Source organism: Kryptolebias marmoratus, linkage group LG17, assembly GCF_001649575.2.
Source record: "Kryptolebias marmoratus isolate JLee-2015 linkage group LG17, ASM164957v2, whole genome shotgun sequence".
NCBI classification, from domain to species: domain Eukaryota; kingdom Metazoa; phylum Chordata; class Actinopteri; order Cyprinodontiformes; family Rivulidae; genus Kryptolebias; species Kryptolebias marmoratus.
In genome coordinates, this window is record NC_051446.1 from 22,484,191 (window position 1) to 22,502,196 (window position 18,006).

General features: G+C 37.3%; 1 protein-coding gene across 6 annotated transcripts in view; it reads left to right on the forward strand.

The window, feature by feature from the left end:
• sdk2b (sidekick cell adhesion molecule 2b) overlaps positions 1-18,006 on the forward strand; it is a 292,476-nt gene that overhangs the window by 172,226 nt on the left and 102,244 nt on the right. The window contains exon 1 of one of the 6 annotated variants that reach the window (XM_025010850.2): positions 1,766-1,960. The exons of the other annotated variants lie outside the window; for them this stretch is intronic. Within the exon in view, the coding sequence (XP_024866618.1) occupies positions 1,822-1,960 (139 nt within the window). The 5' untranslated portion in view covers positions 1,766-1,821. Of the gene's footprint in view, positions 1-1,765; positions 1,961-18,006 lie in introns of those variants that run through there. 6 annotated transcript variants of the gene reach the window in all.

Consider the following 18,006-nt stretch of genomic DNA (forward strand, 5'->3'; position numbering starts at 1 on the left):
CAACACCGCCTTTTAATCTTCTCTGTAGTATTTTCTGATGTCTGTATCAAATATCTGAAAAACGGTTTTTGTTAGTTTTTATATTAGATTAATTCTCAGACACATATTACAGTGTTTTTACCCATCACTCATGCACCATAACCATCCTGTTTTTCTCTTTGCATCAACAGCTGTTGAACCAAGAAACACAATATTCTGTGTGATTTCATTCAGAGGACTTGTGGATTACAGTACATCACAGGATTAGGGCCATCTCCCCTCCGTAACATCTGTTTTACTATAAAGCCTCACAGAGATTACAGGGGAAAACGGCGTGCTCTGTTACAAACACACGGGCACAAGATGTAATCTCATCAAGCGATTAAAATCCGAGTTCTCTCTCAACGCAAACTGAAAAAAGTAGAACAAAGAGGCAGCTAAGGTGGTGAACTTATTAAAATGAAAACACTGAGGAGGCAGAGATTCCGTTTTTTTCTGTATTTTTTAATTAAAAAGCTTCGCTGTGTACCCATGTACAATCATTTAGCTGCTGCATTGCATTACCTTTTAACAAAAAAGGATGCTCTAAGAAATTTTACTTCATTAAAATTCCCCTTAAAAAACAAACAGTTCTCTTATTTATTTATTTTTTATTGTGCTCACATTGAGTCGTACAGATGGTTCTGTCACAGGCAGGTTTTGAATTACTGGAATTCAATCCAATCTTTGGTGCTCGGATACGGAGATAAAATAAATTTTTCTTTGTTCGGTTAAACTTTTTTCACTAGTTTGAGAGATTTATTTAGGAGTTTGAGTTGAAATTTGTTACTTTTTTCAACTGTTGCTCTCCTTTTTTTATTAAAGTGTAAATTATTGAGAGGCATAAAAAGAAATCTTTGTAGTTAGATCTATATTGATCAGGAAATCTAAGGTATACAAGCACCATAAAAGGTTACATTTTAATAACCCGGGGAAGTCATTTGCTGTGAGGAATTTCACTGATGTCTGGCTGAAGTTTTATTGTAAAGCATTGCTTTCAAAAAACAGTCTTTGTATTGTTGTTGTTTTTGTTTATTTGGCAACAACATACCAAAGTTAACCTCACAAAGTTTTCAGAGCTCATCTTCGGAGAACCGAAACTCAGAACTTTGCAACAAACAAACGTCTAGAGATTGAACGTGACATCATTGCAGATATCACTCTTAGTGGGAAATAAATCCCTGACTTAATGACTGCTTCTTAAAAACACAGAAAATATGGACAACAGCTTTTGTGCATTCAACAATACAAACAGATTCAGCCACAAACTGGGATTATCTTCTTACAAACTGTCAAAAAGTAAACAGAAGAGACGAATGGGTTAATAAAAGACATCGGGGACAAAAGAAACTTGGATTTCCCACAAACATCAGTTATGTTTTTTAAAATGTTTTTTTAACAATTTGCCAAACTATAAAGTAGATAGGCTGTTTAGGGTTTTCTTTTCTCTTTGTTTAATAGCAAAGGTTCTGTTAGTGTTTTTTCAGGGAAAACAATTAAGTATTTTTGATCTGTATTGTGAATAAGTGTAAAGAAATGAGCAGGTCTTGTCAGATTTATACCTTGCATGTTGTTGTGTTTGTGACTATTTTGAATGACACAACTACAGGAAATAGGGGAAGAAGTACAGAAATTCACAGGTGCAGTTAATTGGACAATTAGTGCAGCCGTTCTCCAACTCACAGACTCTTGCAGTGCTATTGCAAGGCCAGTGGAGTTCACAGACATCTACTCAAGTGTTTCCTTGGAAACTTCAAATTAAGACAAAGCCCCTCTGCAGTGTAGTTCTGACTTCAAGCTTTTATGTCAAAAAAAGAAGAGGAAATGGTCGGAAACAGGAACAGAGTTCAACAGCTACAGGCCAGCAGGCCATCTAAAGAAGACCACCCCCCAAAGGAAAATGCTGCTGTAAAAGTGGTGAGACCTGCTGTGGAGTGGCGTGGTAATTTCACTTATATGTTTCTTCACCATCTTCTTTTCTCTCCTTGTCCTCTATATAAATGTCAGTACTTCGGCTGTGTACTCTGGGATGCCCAACAAATTTAAATTTCCCATCTAAATAATCAAAAAGAAGCAAGGTTGAAAGTAACAGAACTTTATTTTAGCTTTTAAAAGTGTTTTAGAAGCTATTTTGTTTTTCTTAGGTTGAACAGAAGCTGTGTTAATCAGAACATATTGCGTAGCAAAAAGTTATCCTTCTCACTTTTCTCATCTAATTTTTGCTGTCTGTGGAGCCATTTGCCTTAATGAAAACCAATTAATCCTTCCAACAAAGAAGTTTTTTTTTTTCTAATCTTGTTTTCCAGTCATGTGTGACACACACAGGTGGGTAGTATGGGATGAAGATTGACTCTTGATACATTTTTATTATTTGCATGACAATTTATGCACCGTTCTCTTCTATTACATTATTAAACCCCTGGTGCCTTTAGTCTACTTTAATCACAAGAGAAAAATGGCACATTACTTCTGCTTAAATTCAAATTCTCTCTGCTTCACCGTATCTACAGCCAGTTTGTAATCCCTCAGATCCACCTGCCTCTTTCAGTAGTTTACTGAAAGGAAAAAGTCACCTGCCATATTGTAAACGCACACAAACAGGTACACACTGAAATAGACAGAGCATATACTCCCTACCATCCACTTCTAATTAGGAGCTAATTATCTAGGCAAGTGTAAACAATCTCAGCAGATGGCAAAAACCAGGGCATTAGCACTAATGACCTTGAGCAGTGTGAGACCAGAGGCTTCAAATCAGAAACAGCCTCTCCGTTATGATATGCTGCATTATAATTAAATGCCACGCATGACATCAACCAAGGTTACAATTAGAATCATTTCCACTAACTGAAATTTAGTTTTGTTGCGCTTTATATAGAAAGTTTCAGTTCTGAGTGATTCAGTTTGGTTATTTCAGCATTATTGCAAGGGCTGGATTGTGCTTTTGCATTTCTTTATGCATTGGTTTTATGGCTTTTTCTTCTTATGTTGGGCATTACCTTTGGCTCAGATTTCATATTCATGATGGAGGTATCCTCAAAAATACTGCCTTAGAGATTTACAGTTCTTACTATGTCACAAGGCTGATATATCAGCTCTTTCCAGATAGAGAAAGATATTGGTAAAGAATCCTAATCCAAGCATTATATTACAAAAAGACTGAATATCATTTTAAAAGAAGTGTTATTGCTTTATTGATTTGGTGTCACCATAGGTTTTTGTCTACTTCTGTTGTATCTGCTTCAGATATGCTGTGTGCTGTGGGTTTTTGGCATTTTGTCACTATTCCTGACCATATTGGAAAATTATCTGTGAAGTGATTGTTTATTCAAGCTTTATTGTCTATAAATGAGAGCTTAATTTAAAGTCCTAACATTTCTTGATGGAATGCGTATCGCTCGCCAACTTTTACTGCCGCTGTTTTAGGCTAAGGTCATCTTACGCTGAGAAATTACAGATTTATAGCTGTTGTGGACTTGAAAAATAAACATTGTGTGTAATCTTATGTTATTGTGAGAGGTCATGCTCAGAGAATGTGTTGTGAATCATTCTCAACCATTACCACATGAAATTTATCTTGTTTATTTGTCTGTTTTACAAATTATGTGTAAAACTGACTGAGGTATATTATGGGATAATAACAGAATATTTAGTCAGCCATATGCATGCAAAAACAAATGGAAACTGAATAGAAATATGTTGGGCTTTTTTATAGTTATACAAACGCTAACAAGTGGCTTGGTTGAGTGTGCGCAAATGTTTATAAACCAATAATAATTGCAAATCTGTTCACAAAGGAACATTTTGCTCATTATTGATATGTGTGTGTGCGTGTGTGTGAAAAGTAAATTGAACATTCTTTTTGATTACGTACAGCTCATACAAGAGTTTTTCATCAGTTGTTTAAATAAAAATGCATTTAGTTACAGATTACAAAAATCAACAATATATTGATGTTTTTCATAAGAGCGCTGCTGTTCTCTGGGCTACATTTACTGTAGTTAAGAAATTACTGAGATGAACTCTTCTACCCTGTTTTAACTTTGCATAAGAATAGCAGCTCACTCCCAGTAGCTACAGATGTGTCTTTATATTCTTTCATGTGTATCAATGTTGGCTGTATGATGGCATTCCTTGTCATGACTGTCATACCTTCCAATCAAAACACAGTTTGTGTTTACCCCAGAGAGATGTATTTATTGAAGGGAACCAAAACACTAGCTGACATACCACAGAACTATAAGAGGACTGTATTTCTCCCAGTTTTCTATACCTCCTACACAACTGAACCGCTTCCAACAATGTGTTTATTTCTTCACTTAATGTCAATGCTGCTTCTTCTTTCGGTTAAGAGCGTGAGCACAGAAAAAGTTAGTTATAAAAGAACAAAGAGTTTTGAGCAGAAAAAAAGGGTTGGTGGAAAGAAGGCATGAGGAAAGGGGAAGCAAAAAGGCTTCATTGTTTGCCCCCCACCCCCACCCCACCTCCATGTGCAACATAAATGGCAGAGGCAAGAGCCTTTTGGTGTCCTGCTTTTGAAGAACCTGAGCCCTTCCTCTCATCCTGCCTGCCCACCTTGGCAAAGACCTTTCTTTGGTTCCTTTTTTTTCCATTTTTACAATGAGCGCACACTTCTTTCAGGACAATGCATCACAGGACTGTGTTTGGCTCTGATCTGCATTATAAGAGAAGCCTGATGTGGCTGGTAAGAATAGACAGACCTGGGTTAATTGTATGAAGAATCCCTGTCTGGTTTTCCTGTAGTACCTTGGTGATGAATTAGGCTACACACTATATAAAACTGAACCCTTTGAAAAACTTTAAAATGCAAAAACTGCACAGAAATGAATGCTTATGTAGTAGTAATAGTCATATGACCAAAATGTCCATCCATCTATTTTCTTTTCCTGCGTTTCCTTGCAGGGTTGAGGGTAGCTGGTGTTTATCTTTGGCGGTCATTGGGCGAGAGGCGGGTACACCCTCGACAGGACGTTGACAAAACTCTTAATTAGTTACACTTTTTTGAGTTATCAATAATACCTGTATGGCAAAATTATTTGCTGAAAATATTCATTGCTTGGGTGGAAAGATGGCCTGTGTGCCAGAAATACTTGAAGAACTGAGTTGATCAACTTTGCATTGTATATTAGTATGACTTTGCCATTGTGTGCAGTTTGTAGTAAATTTAAAGTGACATTTCTCAATAAAATTTTTATTTTTTAGTTTGCTCACCTAAACATGGTCTTGTTTTGGATTATATTTGGTATAAATAAAGACCTGATTTGTTAAAGATAAATGTTCTGAAGGCAAAATAATTCAAGACACATTCACAAAAAAGTGCCTTCTCAATAAAAAGACAGGAAAAGTCGAAGCAGCCTAATATATTGTAGATGTCTGCACAGTAGTGAGCTACCAACACTGTTTTAGACTCAAGGACCCAGATTTTTTACTGACACTTTGCTACTGTTTCCTCAAGTACCCACTTTGTATCCATTTTGCTCCTCTGCACAAGAAACTCCTTCCACATCCTGAACTGTAATGTTGTAGTACTGTTTGTGCATTAGAATACAAAGTTAATGCTGAACAATTGTAGGTTGACTGTACAAAGATTTTTTTTTTTGTATTCTAGTAAAAAAGAGGCATTATTCTCCATGGCAGGCAAACACAGATGTGCTATTTTGATGGAATAGTGAATACATGTTGGTTTGTACCTGAATATCCTCTGTATGAGGCAGAGGAACAGTGTGCTTTATCAAGAGAGTGAGTGGGGCTGTGATGCCAATGAATGCAGACCTGAAATATAAAAGAGAAGCAGCACATATGTGTGTGGGTTTGTGCATGTGTGCACGCATAGTAGTGAGCGCAGTCAAGCTGGCTGGGACACTGTGAAGATGGTGGCCATTTGCATATGCTTTTGTAACATCAGGTAATCGCTGCTTGCAAAAAGTCAGCTGATAGGATGTCAATCCAATGCACCTCACCCGTCATGAATGTTTCAGCTAGTGATGGTGAGGGACGGATCTGACCTTCAGTTAGGGAGCAAGGCAGCACAATTAGACAAGATCTCTCCTCCTTTCTTGATCTTCATCTCTACGTTTCTGTTGCCATTTAGGCAACATGCCTTGTTCAGCTCCCCTCCCCTGTCCAGGTCAGCACCTTTTCATGGTAAAACTGCAAATGAGGATGAAAGGGGTGCATCTAATCCAAACCAGCATGTTGTTAAAGTAAAAGAGCACATAAGAGATGAGGTGGCCTTGAGGTGTTTTCTCCAATCATGCAGTCTGAGTCCTTTTAATTCACACACCACATCTTCATCTGATTCCTCTTCATCAGATTAGGGATATACCCAAAACTGTTGTGCACCTTTCAAATAGTGCATTTGCTACTTCAGAAAAGCACAATACAGTTTCACCACACTTTCCTTTTAATTAAAATTTGTCTAAATAAATGAGTAGAAGAAATGATATTACCGTTAACACAGTGTCTTTATAAAAGACACCGTGCTAACAGTAATATAATTTCATGCATTTTTATGCATTGTTAACAGTGTTTTAGCTGTAATAACTTGTTTCCAACCTTGCTCAGTAACTTCTTAGTGTTAGCAGTTTAGAATCATTTTATGCTCAGTGCTCGTTTAATTTTGACAGCTTTCAACAAGGTGACTATGGTTCATTAATGACTCAAATCTCATACTTTTATCTAAAGAATCAGATGACTTTTATTCATGAACTAAATGCAAGGTTGATGCTTTGGCCTGCTCAAGAAGTGTCCTTGGTTTTCACCGGTGATGTATGAATAGGTCAGTTGGAGACATTATCAAGTTTTTTATGAACTTTAACTCCAATTATGGGACTGTCATGGAAAAACTGATCATAATTTTTAAGCTGATTAAAAATTATATATTGCTTACTGCTTCGTTTAAGAAAGTTCATGCTTTTTAATATCTGAGGTTGTTTTTTTTTTCTAATATCAAGAAATATTAGGAAGAATAATCAAAGTGCACCCGCAGAAAAATGGCTTGTCTTTAGATTGTCTTCTCTTAAAGTCGGCATTGTTATATTTCATAGATGCTTTTAAAAGAATTAAATAGAAACCAACTGCTCTGTGTGTCATCTATACATGTTGGTGGTTACAGCTTATTGGCTTTTATTTTCCTGTGCTATAGTGGATGATTGCTGAAAAATAAGTGCTCCCATTAGGTTTTTCTTCTAATTAAAGTGGGACCTAATCTGTTGGTTTGTTCGCAGCCCTTTCAATTATCTGATCTCCTGCACTGCAAATCCAGCTTCAGTTGTGCTGTTCATGAATTAATGTCACCATCATTAGTGTTACGGCAGACAAACAATAGTCAAAGTTATGAACGTGAAGGCGTAACTAGTTTGATATTTTTAAGAAGTTACGGTGCAATGGCACACAGGGTAATACAGGGAAAAAAAATTATGAAAAGAGTAAAAGAATATATTGATAGCATGGAGCTAAGGTGTACTAACAGCAACAGAAATAAATGAGAGGACAGCAGAAGTGTGAGAGAACAGGTCACTGATAAAAGAAAATGGAGAATGGGTTTAGGATGTCTAAAAGACAGGTGAAGCCCCACAATTTTCAATAGACGTGTGATCTCACCATAAACTGTGATGGGCGCAGGACCTCTGATGGATGGTCCAACCTCAGCCCTATTCGCGGTGTCATTAGGCAGGTACATTCGAGACACTTGTCTGAATGCAGCTTGTGCTGCTTCTGCCCATTTATCACAAGACTGCTGTTTTTGCTGAAACTCTGAAAAATAGAATACTCTAATTGTACGAACAGAGGAGCTATGGGAAGAGAAGATGTAAAATCAATTTGACATGTAAAATCAAAAAGTCATAACCTCCCCTGCAGGCTTTAATTTTATCAAGTTAAATGTGCTTAAAAAATAATTGAACACAATAATAGGGATTTGCTTTTATTCTCTTTTTCTATTATTCATTGGCTTACCTACACAGTGTAGAGGATTGGAAAAAAATTATATATAAAACTGTAATTGAAATTTGTCTTTGGCTTGGATTCAGTGGGCTCCCTCGTATCTTTGTATTTGGATTCAACACCTCACTTACAGTACTTCATATGGTCTTTTCATAAACTCAACCATTATCTTTATCACAGTTCTGTTACTCCAATATGAGCTAGACCCAGCATTTGGTACTTACATAAAGCATGGTTGGAAACTAATTTTTCCAACTAAATTGCACCTGTATTCATTTTATAGCACGCTGTAAAGACGTGCATGAGATATGTAATATGAAATCTTGTTCATTTTTTGGTATTAACAATGGATGATTGGAGAATTATGTAGGAGTAAAAGGTTTAAAAGTTTATGGCATGTTTCTCTTTTATCATGACTAGATTTATTGCTTGTATAAAAAGAAAATCAAACTTTATATAACCAAAAGAAACATCCTATTTTCAAAATACAGTTGAATTATGTTTGCAATATTTAGGTCTAATATAACTTTTTTTTTTTTTATCTGACTGCAGCATCTGTTGCTTCAATGTTAAAGAAATAAAAGATATGACCACCAAGAAAACCCCATTTAGCTTGGTTTGGCATCATCGTTTGGCTGGGACAATATGGAGTCTGATTGAAAATGGCCACTGTAAGCTGGAGTGCATCTCACATTTTTTCGTTGTTCTATAAAATGTTGAGGAATGCCACTTTGTAAAAAGCCATGGAGTGGCTGAGTGTCTGCTTTGAGTGTCCACTTTTGGATAGAGGCTCATCAAACAACGGGGGATGTGGTCATGGAGGTGGGAGGCAAGTCTGTCAGTCACAGCTCAGCCAATACACTTCCATTTGAGGAAGCTGTCAGTCACCTGAGAGGCGCAGTAATGGCATGGTTGTCACCAGAGAGAAACAGACTGAGAAGAAGTTTTGGAGGAAAAAGAGGGAGAAAAAATTATTTGGTTAAAATTGAAGAGAAAAGCTGCTTCTCCTTTCAGACTGTTTCTGCTTTTGCTTCCGATATCTGTTAACGCTTCTTCAGAATTATCGTTTTAGTTATGGTTTTGTTAGTAATTCAAAGGAAGAAAGATTATTAATTTGTAACATTTGTGTCATGTAACAAAGAACAAAGATGAGAATATTCCCATCATGGTTATCTGTAGTGAAAAAGTTCAAGTATCTGGGTTTCTTGTTCGTGAATATTGATACGATGGGGCGGAAGATGAACCAATGATCCGGGGCCTCATCCGCAGTAATGAGGGCATTGCTCCAATTGATTGTGGCAAAGAAGAAGCTGAGGTAAAAGGTAAATGTCTTAACTGGTGTGTCAACATTTTAAGCCCCATCTATCACAAAGTATGGATCATGACTGCAAGAACAAGATCCTGGATACAAGCAGCTAAAATGAGCTTCCTTCATCATATCCTGGCTCAGCATTAAAGTGAGGAGCTCCATCATCCAGTTGAAGCTCTACTTCCACTGTTCCTCATCAAAAAAGTTGGCTGAGGTGGTTCAGGCATCTGATTGGAATGCTTCCTGGGTGCAACCTTCAAGTTTTCTGGGCAGATCCCAGGAAAGACCTAGAACTCGCAGCAGGGAATGTATATCCTCACCTTGGGATCCCTTAGAAGGAGCTGGAGAGTGTCACTGGGAAGAGGGATGGCTGGATTTCCCTCCGGGACCCGTTGCCTTTTTGACCCAACAACAAAGAAGCAGAAAAAAATAGATAAATATATGGCATGATTTTAAAATGTAGTTTTTACTGACTTTTTTGTTGAGCTAATTTGATTTTATGTTTATGAAATAACAAAGTGTAGTGTTTTGTTCTTCTTTAATCACTAATGAGGCCACTTGTGGGCAAAAAAGTCTTATCTACACACATGTGTATTTGTGTTTTTTCAGTTGTTGTTCATGCAAAGAACTTATAGACTTTGGCTGCAGTAACTTCAGTATATTCCCACTCAAAAATCCCAGAGGAAATGTCTGGGGAAAACCACTTCTTCTGTTCAATTCAATCTTCAGTCAGATTTCTGTATATGTTTTCAAAGCAGTTTATTCACCACAAAGTGCTCTTAGTATTCATGTTTTGAGAAAAATGTTCCAGTTCAACCTCAATGGAATTTCAAACTAAAATCCCAAAGAGAAACCTTTTTTTTTCTTTTCCTTTAAAACTTTTTTTGGCTGAATCTCAACCAAAAATTGTGCTCTCCAAAGGAAAACATGTAGAAATAGTATTTTTGATAAACTTGTGAGCCTCTTAAATCTCAGCAGCTTGCAGCATTTGGATACATCATTATATCTATCTCAGCTGTCTTGTTCTTTTATGAAAAGTTCCACACAGACAGACATATCTTTCTACACCAGAGCTATCCCAAGAGTCTCGACTATGGGTAAAACGGGATTTTCAAAACGGCACAGAGAATTTCATACACATACAGAAAGCTTTGTGATTTATTCCAGTCGGTTATTGAACCTTTTAGGGATCTTGGTGTACTTTTTTGATAAGCAGACTTAAAGCAGCTAAGCACTTAAAAAGGGAAAACTAAAAGATTAAAGTATTTCTCTTAAAAAAAAAAAAAACTTTCATACATAATTTGTCAGCAGTTGGTTAGCTTAATTTTGTGTTCTTTCATCAAGGGGATGGGAGGGAAGCATCTTTACTATCCAAAAAGTTAGGACCACTAAACTTGATTAAAAAAATCTTTTTATGATAGAAATACGACAGACTGGGTCTGCGCTTTAGCTTGTTTTTTCTTCATCTCACTTATGTTTACATTTAGGTGACGCCGTTTCAAAGGAGCAATTAAGTTTGATCTGGAGCCAGCTACAGACGCTGTTGTCGTTAAACAATGTTGACATAGTTTGTTTTTTTTTGCACCTGTATTTGTCCATCATCACTGTATTTGACTAAGAAATTGTAGTTTTCCAAAATAGCAGACTTTATAGATAATGGGGGGGGATTAATCTTTGTGTTCTCTATGGTCTTTCATTGTGGTTCTGCTTCATTTTCTACATTTTGAATGTTGTGTGGCAGAATGTAGATTGCTGCACTTTAGTTCTGCACATAAATGTTCTGCATGTCTACAGGTTTGAAACATGGCTTCATTCATTCGGTACAGGTGCATGCTTAACCAAAAGGCCTGTAACAATTTTTTTTGGTATGTTGCACCATTAAATCCCTGCAAATATGTATTGTAAAAAATTATACAAAACTGCACTCACAACAAAATGAACTTGTGTTTGTGTTCAGTTTTTTCTGCGATTCATCTGTTCTGCAAAAGCTTGTATTTTCAGACAGAAAGGAACTTAAATTCTTCATACATTTTTCACTTTGCTTGTTGCTGCTTCCTCAACAAGACAAAATAGATAGCCTTGCAGAGTTCAGGAAACAATTTGACAGTAAACTGACCGTCTAGAGCCTGCAGGCGCCTTTGCAATAAAATATCCCATGCTAATACCCACCCAAGGCTTCTGGCTTAGAGTTTCAATGTGCAGTGATGTAAATAAGACTCTTGTTTTCACTCATAACCTAATCCTTGGACTTTATTATGGAGTGCAGAGAATGTTTTTGTACCTCCAGCTTTATAATCACCCTGCTTCTTCAACCCACTTTCATCTTTTCATCCCATTCTTTTATTCTTTATCCATTTTTCCGGTGACCTGACTGTACGGGTACAATAAACTGTGGCCTGACCACAAATAATACCCAAATCGAAAGCTCATTAATGTGAGATTATGCTCTCTCTGAATAGCCAAAGTGAGGTCTCATTCTGTGCTTGTATATAGTCCAAAGTTGCAAGCACAAAAGGAACAAACATTGACCCCTGCAGGAGCATGAAAGACTACAGCAGGATTTTGTAAACACCTCCAACATGGTATTATGACCTCTATTTTAAGAAGTTAAAAAAATATATGAAATAAATGATAGAAGGAACTATTTAGTTCACTTACTGGACATCTTTAACGTATGTTCCCTCCTGCTGCTCCATTTTAAATCTTCAAATAGTTATCTAGCAGAAGCAATTGGAGGGTATGGAAAGCACAGACCAAACCAGCCATGATTACTGTATAAGAAAACAGCAGGAGGTCAAATAAAATGTATAACATAGGATAAGAGGAAGCTAATTGGCTTGCTGAGCTGTGATAACCAGAGCCCTTCATTCCCTTGGCTTTATTTAGACCTAACCTTCATTAGGTGAGTACAAAAGGGACAGAGGAATGATCACATTTAGCAAGAAGAGGTGGAGTAGGAGTTTATCCTCTGTGTGTGTGTTGCAAGAAGACAGAGAGGTGGGGGGTCTTTGTTCCTATGTGTGTGTCTTTGTCTCAGTGTGAGTGTCAGAAGATGAGCATAGAGCTTCCAGCTGAGACAGGGATGAGATGGATGAGGTGTGTGATGTGTTTATGCGTGCTGTTAAGCGTGTGTGGACATTTTGCCTGGTGCTGATAGCAAAGTTGGTAGGAAAAGAAACGGTAACCAGTGAAATAATGCCAGAGGTCTCTATTACAGAATGTGTGGCTATACAAAACACTCACTGATCAATGCAAGGGCATTCATATGTATATTGTGGCAAACCTATGTAATACATAGCTAAGATAACACTAAAATAGTGAGAAAATAATGTGACATTAGAAATGGCAGACTAAAAAGCCCTTTCCTGTATATTAAAGCCCACTAACATGACTGTGAGGTGGATCTGTTATCTGCTGTAATCCACAGTGAACAAGCGGTGAGATGCTGGGTAATGGCCTCTCTCTCAAACTACCTTAGCTATCAAATGTTCTAATCATCTTCACTAAGAGGAAATTTACACTATTATCCCCAAATGTCCTTTTCTTTTAAAGTGAATAGTGTCTCAAATCACTTCATGTTATTCTGCACAATGTGGCCACTTTCATCTTGAGAGAGTTAGAAGCCCAGTCGGTAACCTTTTAACTGTATTGATCACAGGTCTTACTTGTAGTAAAAAAAAAAAGTTCTGTAGTGTTTGTCATATAATGCCAGTTATACCCCCTTAGCTTTTTGAATGTTGATTAGTTAGAGACGCTTTAACCATAAAAAGTAACAGTCCTGTTAAAGCACTTGTCATGTCCGCCTGGTATCACTTCATAAACTTTACCATATTTTCATACAAACCATGTAATGTCAGCTACACTGTCTCTGTGACAGTTTAGTTAACTCCCCCATACAACAAATTGAAGAACATCCACTAAAATCCACAATAGGCAATTTATGAATGGCATTGCAGGTTTTATAGTATCAACATGTCATCCAATTTTCTGTCCCAAAAATGTAAAACAGAGGGTTACATCTGCCATCTATAGATCTAAAAGGTAGTAATCTAAAGGCCTTTTCAAACTCAGTGATGTAGACCTGGAGCACAAAACATGTCAGACATCTCCTATTCTAAATCCCACAGCTGCTGGACTCATAGATCATCTGTCATCACTACATCATACCCTTGAACCTTGATGTCAGCTTACCTTTACACACACTGATTTTTTTTTTGTTGTTGTTGTTTGGCTCTTTGACTACCTTTTTTGCAGGAAAAAGGCATCTCAAGCTTGGCTTGAAAGGGCCTTAAATGTAATCCTACTGGTTGAGGATACAAACACTCTGGGTCAGCTCTGAGAAGGGTGTTAGTGGAACAAAACACAGGATTTTCATCCAAGAATTAGTATCCCTGGTGGAACTAATATTTTTACACTTTTCTCTGGAATTATTTTATTTCCAGTTGCTGTTTTACCACAAAACTACTTGATTTAAGTAACATTTCCATTTTACAGTGGTCTTCTCCATTTTCTTGTTTGTATTGAAATGCTAAGGAGTTTTGACTATTTGTCAAAATATAAGTAAGGTGTGAGAACAGGGTCCGATCCTCACATTATTGTTCTTACTGTTGCTCATCCTGCGCAGCTGCTTTGTCAAGACATCCAACTCAACACAGCATCTGTCTTTAGACTGTGATTAACTCTTAGGTCGATGCCATTTGGCCTCTTTTGCATATTTACTAGTACTTCCCTTATGCAGCCTATCCACTCATCAGAGTCTGTTTAGATAAAAATAAATCCCACGTGACTTGGTTGACTTAAATATAACGATGATCGCCAAGACAAGTGTGAAGTGTGTTATTTTGTGGATGACAAGTCATCATCACCCAAGCAGCACTTTGTTTAGTTCATTTGCACGTTGAACTAAAAATCTACCCTGTGGGTCTAGAGAGAGTTCTGCAAACACTTAATTGGCAGCACCTGTGTTTCCACGTTCTATATTGATGTGCCTATCATTGGTGTGTGTGTGTGTGTGTGTATATGTACCCATTTACCTTCTACACACTAGAGTCTACAAAGGAAGTAAGCGTTGGGACTACATTCGTCTTTGCTTGTCATTTGTCTGTCATTCCCCTGCTGTGACCTGTCCATACATTATTGAGCAGCGAAGAACATTGTTCAACTGCTTTAATTTTTCAGTAGGCCAGGGGAAGACTGCAGACACTCCCCACCCTTTAGCCACAGTTTTATAATTCCATTTTGCCTTGTATGACCCACTACTGCGTTGTTTTGTTGTGGTGCTTTGTGAGCGTTTATATTTTAATATTTTGCTGTTGTGTTCTCTGAAATATTTGCAAAACATATTTGACAAGTAACAGTAACTATTTTTCATTTCATATAAATTGAAAAATGTAAACTGAAACAAAACCTCACCTCTCCTGCCCAGATGGCGCTGTATCTTTGTACAGATGTCAGGAGATCAGACAAAACATAGGAAGGGGAAAAGTACTTTTCATGTCTTATGAGACCCAGGTAGTGAAAGGACATGCTGTGCAGCTCCTGTGTCTGTGATGTCTTTACACCAACTTGTATCCACAGTCTCATATATAGCAGCCAACTGCTGTGCAGGCCTATGGGTGGTGGTAATGCTTCAGTTAAGACAGAGGTTTAGGGAACTCAGTTTTTGACATTTTCTCACCACTTTCATCAGTGTCTCATTGTTAAGCTCAGAGCTTCTGCTTCTCTGTGCAAGTGAAGGTGTTATCTTGAACAACTTAATTACTGAGTCAGTTTTGTTGCTATGGAGTCAAGTTTCCGTCAAAACAAAACCACAACACACATAATTTGCACTGAATGTGTAATTGCAGTTATAATAGCAGCAATCCATTTTGTTTTCCAAAAAACAAATAATAGGAAGAAAAGGCAATGGTGTAGATGGTCTTTGCAGGCTAGCTTTGAGCTCTGAGCAGCTATGGCTTTTTTGCCTTGATTGTGTCTCTCATTTAATTTGATCCATCCTCAGCCAGTCAGCTAGATGCTTCCTCAACAGCTCACTTTACACTCTATCTGCCATAACAGGTGTTTTAGAAATATGCACAGACCCTATTTCCTATGAACTTCAGCAGGAAGTATCATCCCTTTTGTAGTACGTATAGAGAAAAACATGTACAGAAATGTATACTTTCTGCTAGAACATCATCTTTTTTACCTTTCTTTAGTTTAAACACCATTGTAGATAAAAATAATAATAATAATAACCTGGGGAAAAGTCTTTAGAGGTAACTGGAAACTATGAGGTGACACTTCAAATTTATTTTGTGCACAAATGTTAGATAAATATATTAGCCAGAACGTAATCGGATTGTATCCACCTTGAAGTTCTCGTTAATTGAAGATCAATGTTTATGTCACAAAATAAATTTTGAAAATTAAACTTGAAATATTTTATTATTCTTTCACTATATAAAACCATTTCCCTAGCTGACAGTTCACTCAGTCCATCTCCTGGCTCATGCAGGGGTCTTTTTACCTACTTCACTAATGGAAGACCAGCTGAACTATAGTCATTTAGGAGAAAGTAGAACACGGAGAGTTAGGTTTAGTGACTAGCAAGGTCTCCTGGGCATCCTCCCAGTCCGACAGTCGAAGAGGAAGGGATCATTACTGAAGCATGAATGTAACCAAAAGGGGCCAACAGTCATACATCGGGGCTTCATCAAAAGTTCTGGTCAAGAACAAGAAATGTGTGTTTGTAGGTGTGAAGATATGTTCTGCATATACATACATTTGTTGATTAGTTTTGCATAAGATGACTGATATGTACAGTTAGTCTGTGTGGAAACCGACAGCTGGCCTGGATTTGACTGTCTCTTAGGGAAGAGTAAAATATGAGACAGCACTCATTGCACGCACACTCACACACACACACCTGCCAAACCCATCTCTCACACAAACAGAAGACACACACAAAATTTACAGCTCTGTGCTGACATACATATTCTGGCACATTTTGGAGCCTTTCCCATTCAGTCCAACACACAAACACACACTCAGCAAGAGAGCCAGACCAGTGTGCTAAATAAAGACAGACAGTGGAACAGATTTTCACACCCAGCGGGACCATTAGCAACTCAGTCAGACCACCAGCAAACTTCCATCCTCATCAGCATCACAAACACATTTTGACACCTGCCATCAAAGAGTAACACACATGCACGCGCACATTGTGTGAAAAATAAACAAATCGCATGTATAATTCTATACTCGAGTCCAGACATGCCTTCGCTGCACATTAGTATGCAATGCATAGTTTGCTGGGACTATCAGCAGTTTGTCTGCATGTGTGGGGGCCCCCAGGCTGCAGCTGAAATATGTATGCTGTGTCCGATAGTGCTGGCCCCCCGGGGACCGAGCTAGGAGGGAGGTTGCTACTCACAGGCGTCGCTACAGCACCAGAGTCCAGTGGGAACGGAAAAATACCGACTTCTCTGTGAAAATTCAGGCCCGTGTTTTGCACTCAGAACAGTAAATTCAAGAAATTGTGTCATCCCTAAAACTGGCCATTTCACAGACTTATAGGAAAGAATTTTAGTGCACCTACTGAGATAATGTTTCTCATAAACACAACCACTTGTCTTTAAAAAGTATTTAGACACTGGTAAAACAGATTTTAGCTGGCAGGTGTTCAACCCATATTACTTTCAAAGAAAAAAGAACCCTAAATACAGATGAAAACTCATGTTTATGGTAGCAGGTCATTATTATTCTAAAGTGCTATGCATTGGCTATTTGAAATAATTTACCTAAAAGTTGAATTTATTGACTCAAAAACAACAATGAATGCAAGATTTTTTTAGGGTGTCAATTTTACAATACTCCCAAATCATGAAACATGGCTCAGTCCTTACATTTCAAACCCATCTTCTCAGTTTCATAGTCTATTTGACCCTATTTCTCTTAGATTACCTTATTTTTTTTAATTTTCACTTGAAATCATTTTTATGTAACAGAACCGTAAGTCATAATGTAGACTATTTGGATGTTTCAAAGAAAACTAATTGAAATAAGCATTTTTTTCCACCTAAAATTTTAACAGTAAATACAAACTGGGGGGATCAGTGATGACTGGAGGTAGGCGAAAGACTGAAACAAAAAACTATTAAAACAAAAAACAGATGCAGAGGTAGAGAATTGAAAACAATCTGCAAATTCAAGCAAAGTGGTCCAAAAGGAATTACAAATGAATGCAATGGAATGGTGAGTCAGAATGTAATAAATGTTGCACAGTCTGTCTTTTGAGTAATCCTCAAATTTTGGTTGACAGATGTAGAAAAACGGGGGTTGTTACTGAAAAAAAAAACACTAGTCATGAAACAGGCAGAACAGAGGGTTAAGCTGAAACAAATTTCTAATTTCCCCATGCAGCATGTAAGTGAATTAGAGGCAATTACTCACCTGCATCCATTTATAGTCTCTAAAAACAAGAATACAAGAAGCACAAAACTTGAATCCCAACCCAAAGTCTAACAGTATTCTGCAGTTTTAAAGGTTTTAAGGTGTTTTGGAATTTCTGACATTAAATCCTAAAACCTGCTCGTGGGTAAAATGATTTAAGGAGTTATTTTTGACCTATTCAAGATAAGCGTTTCAAAAGAAATAAAAAGGAGTATATAACTCTTATTTTAAAAAATAATTCTTCAAGTTTGTCTCAATTATAAATTCTCACCTAAAGGCAG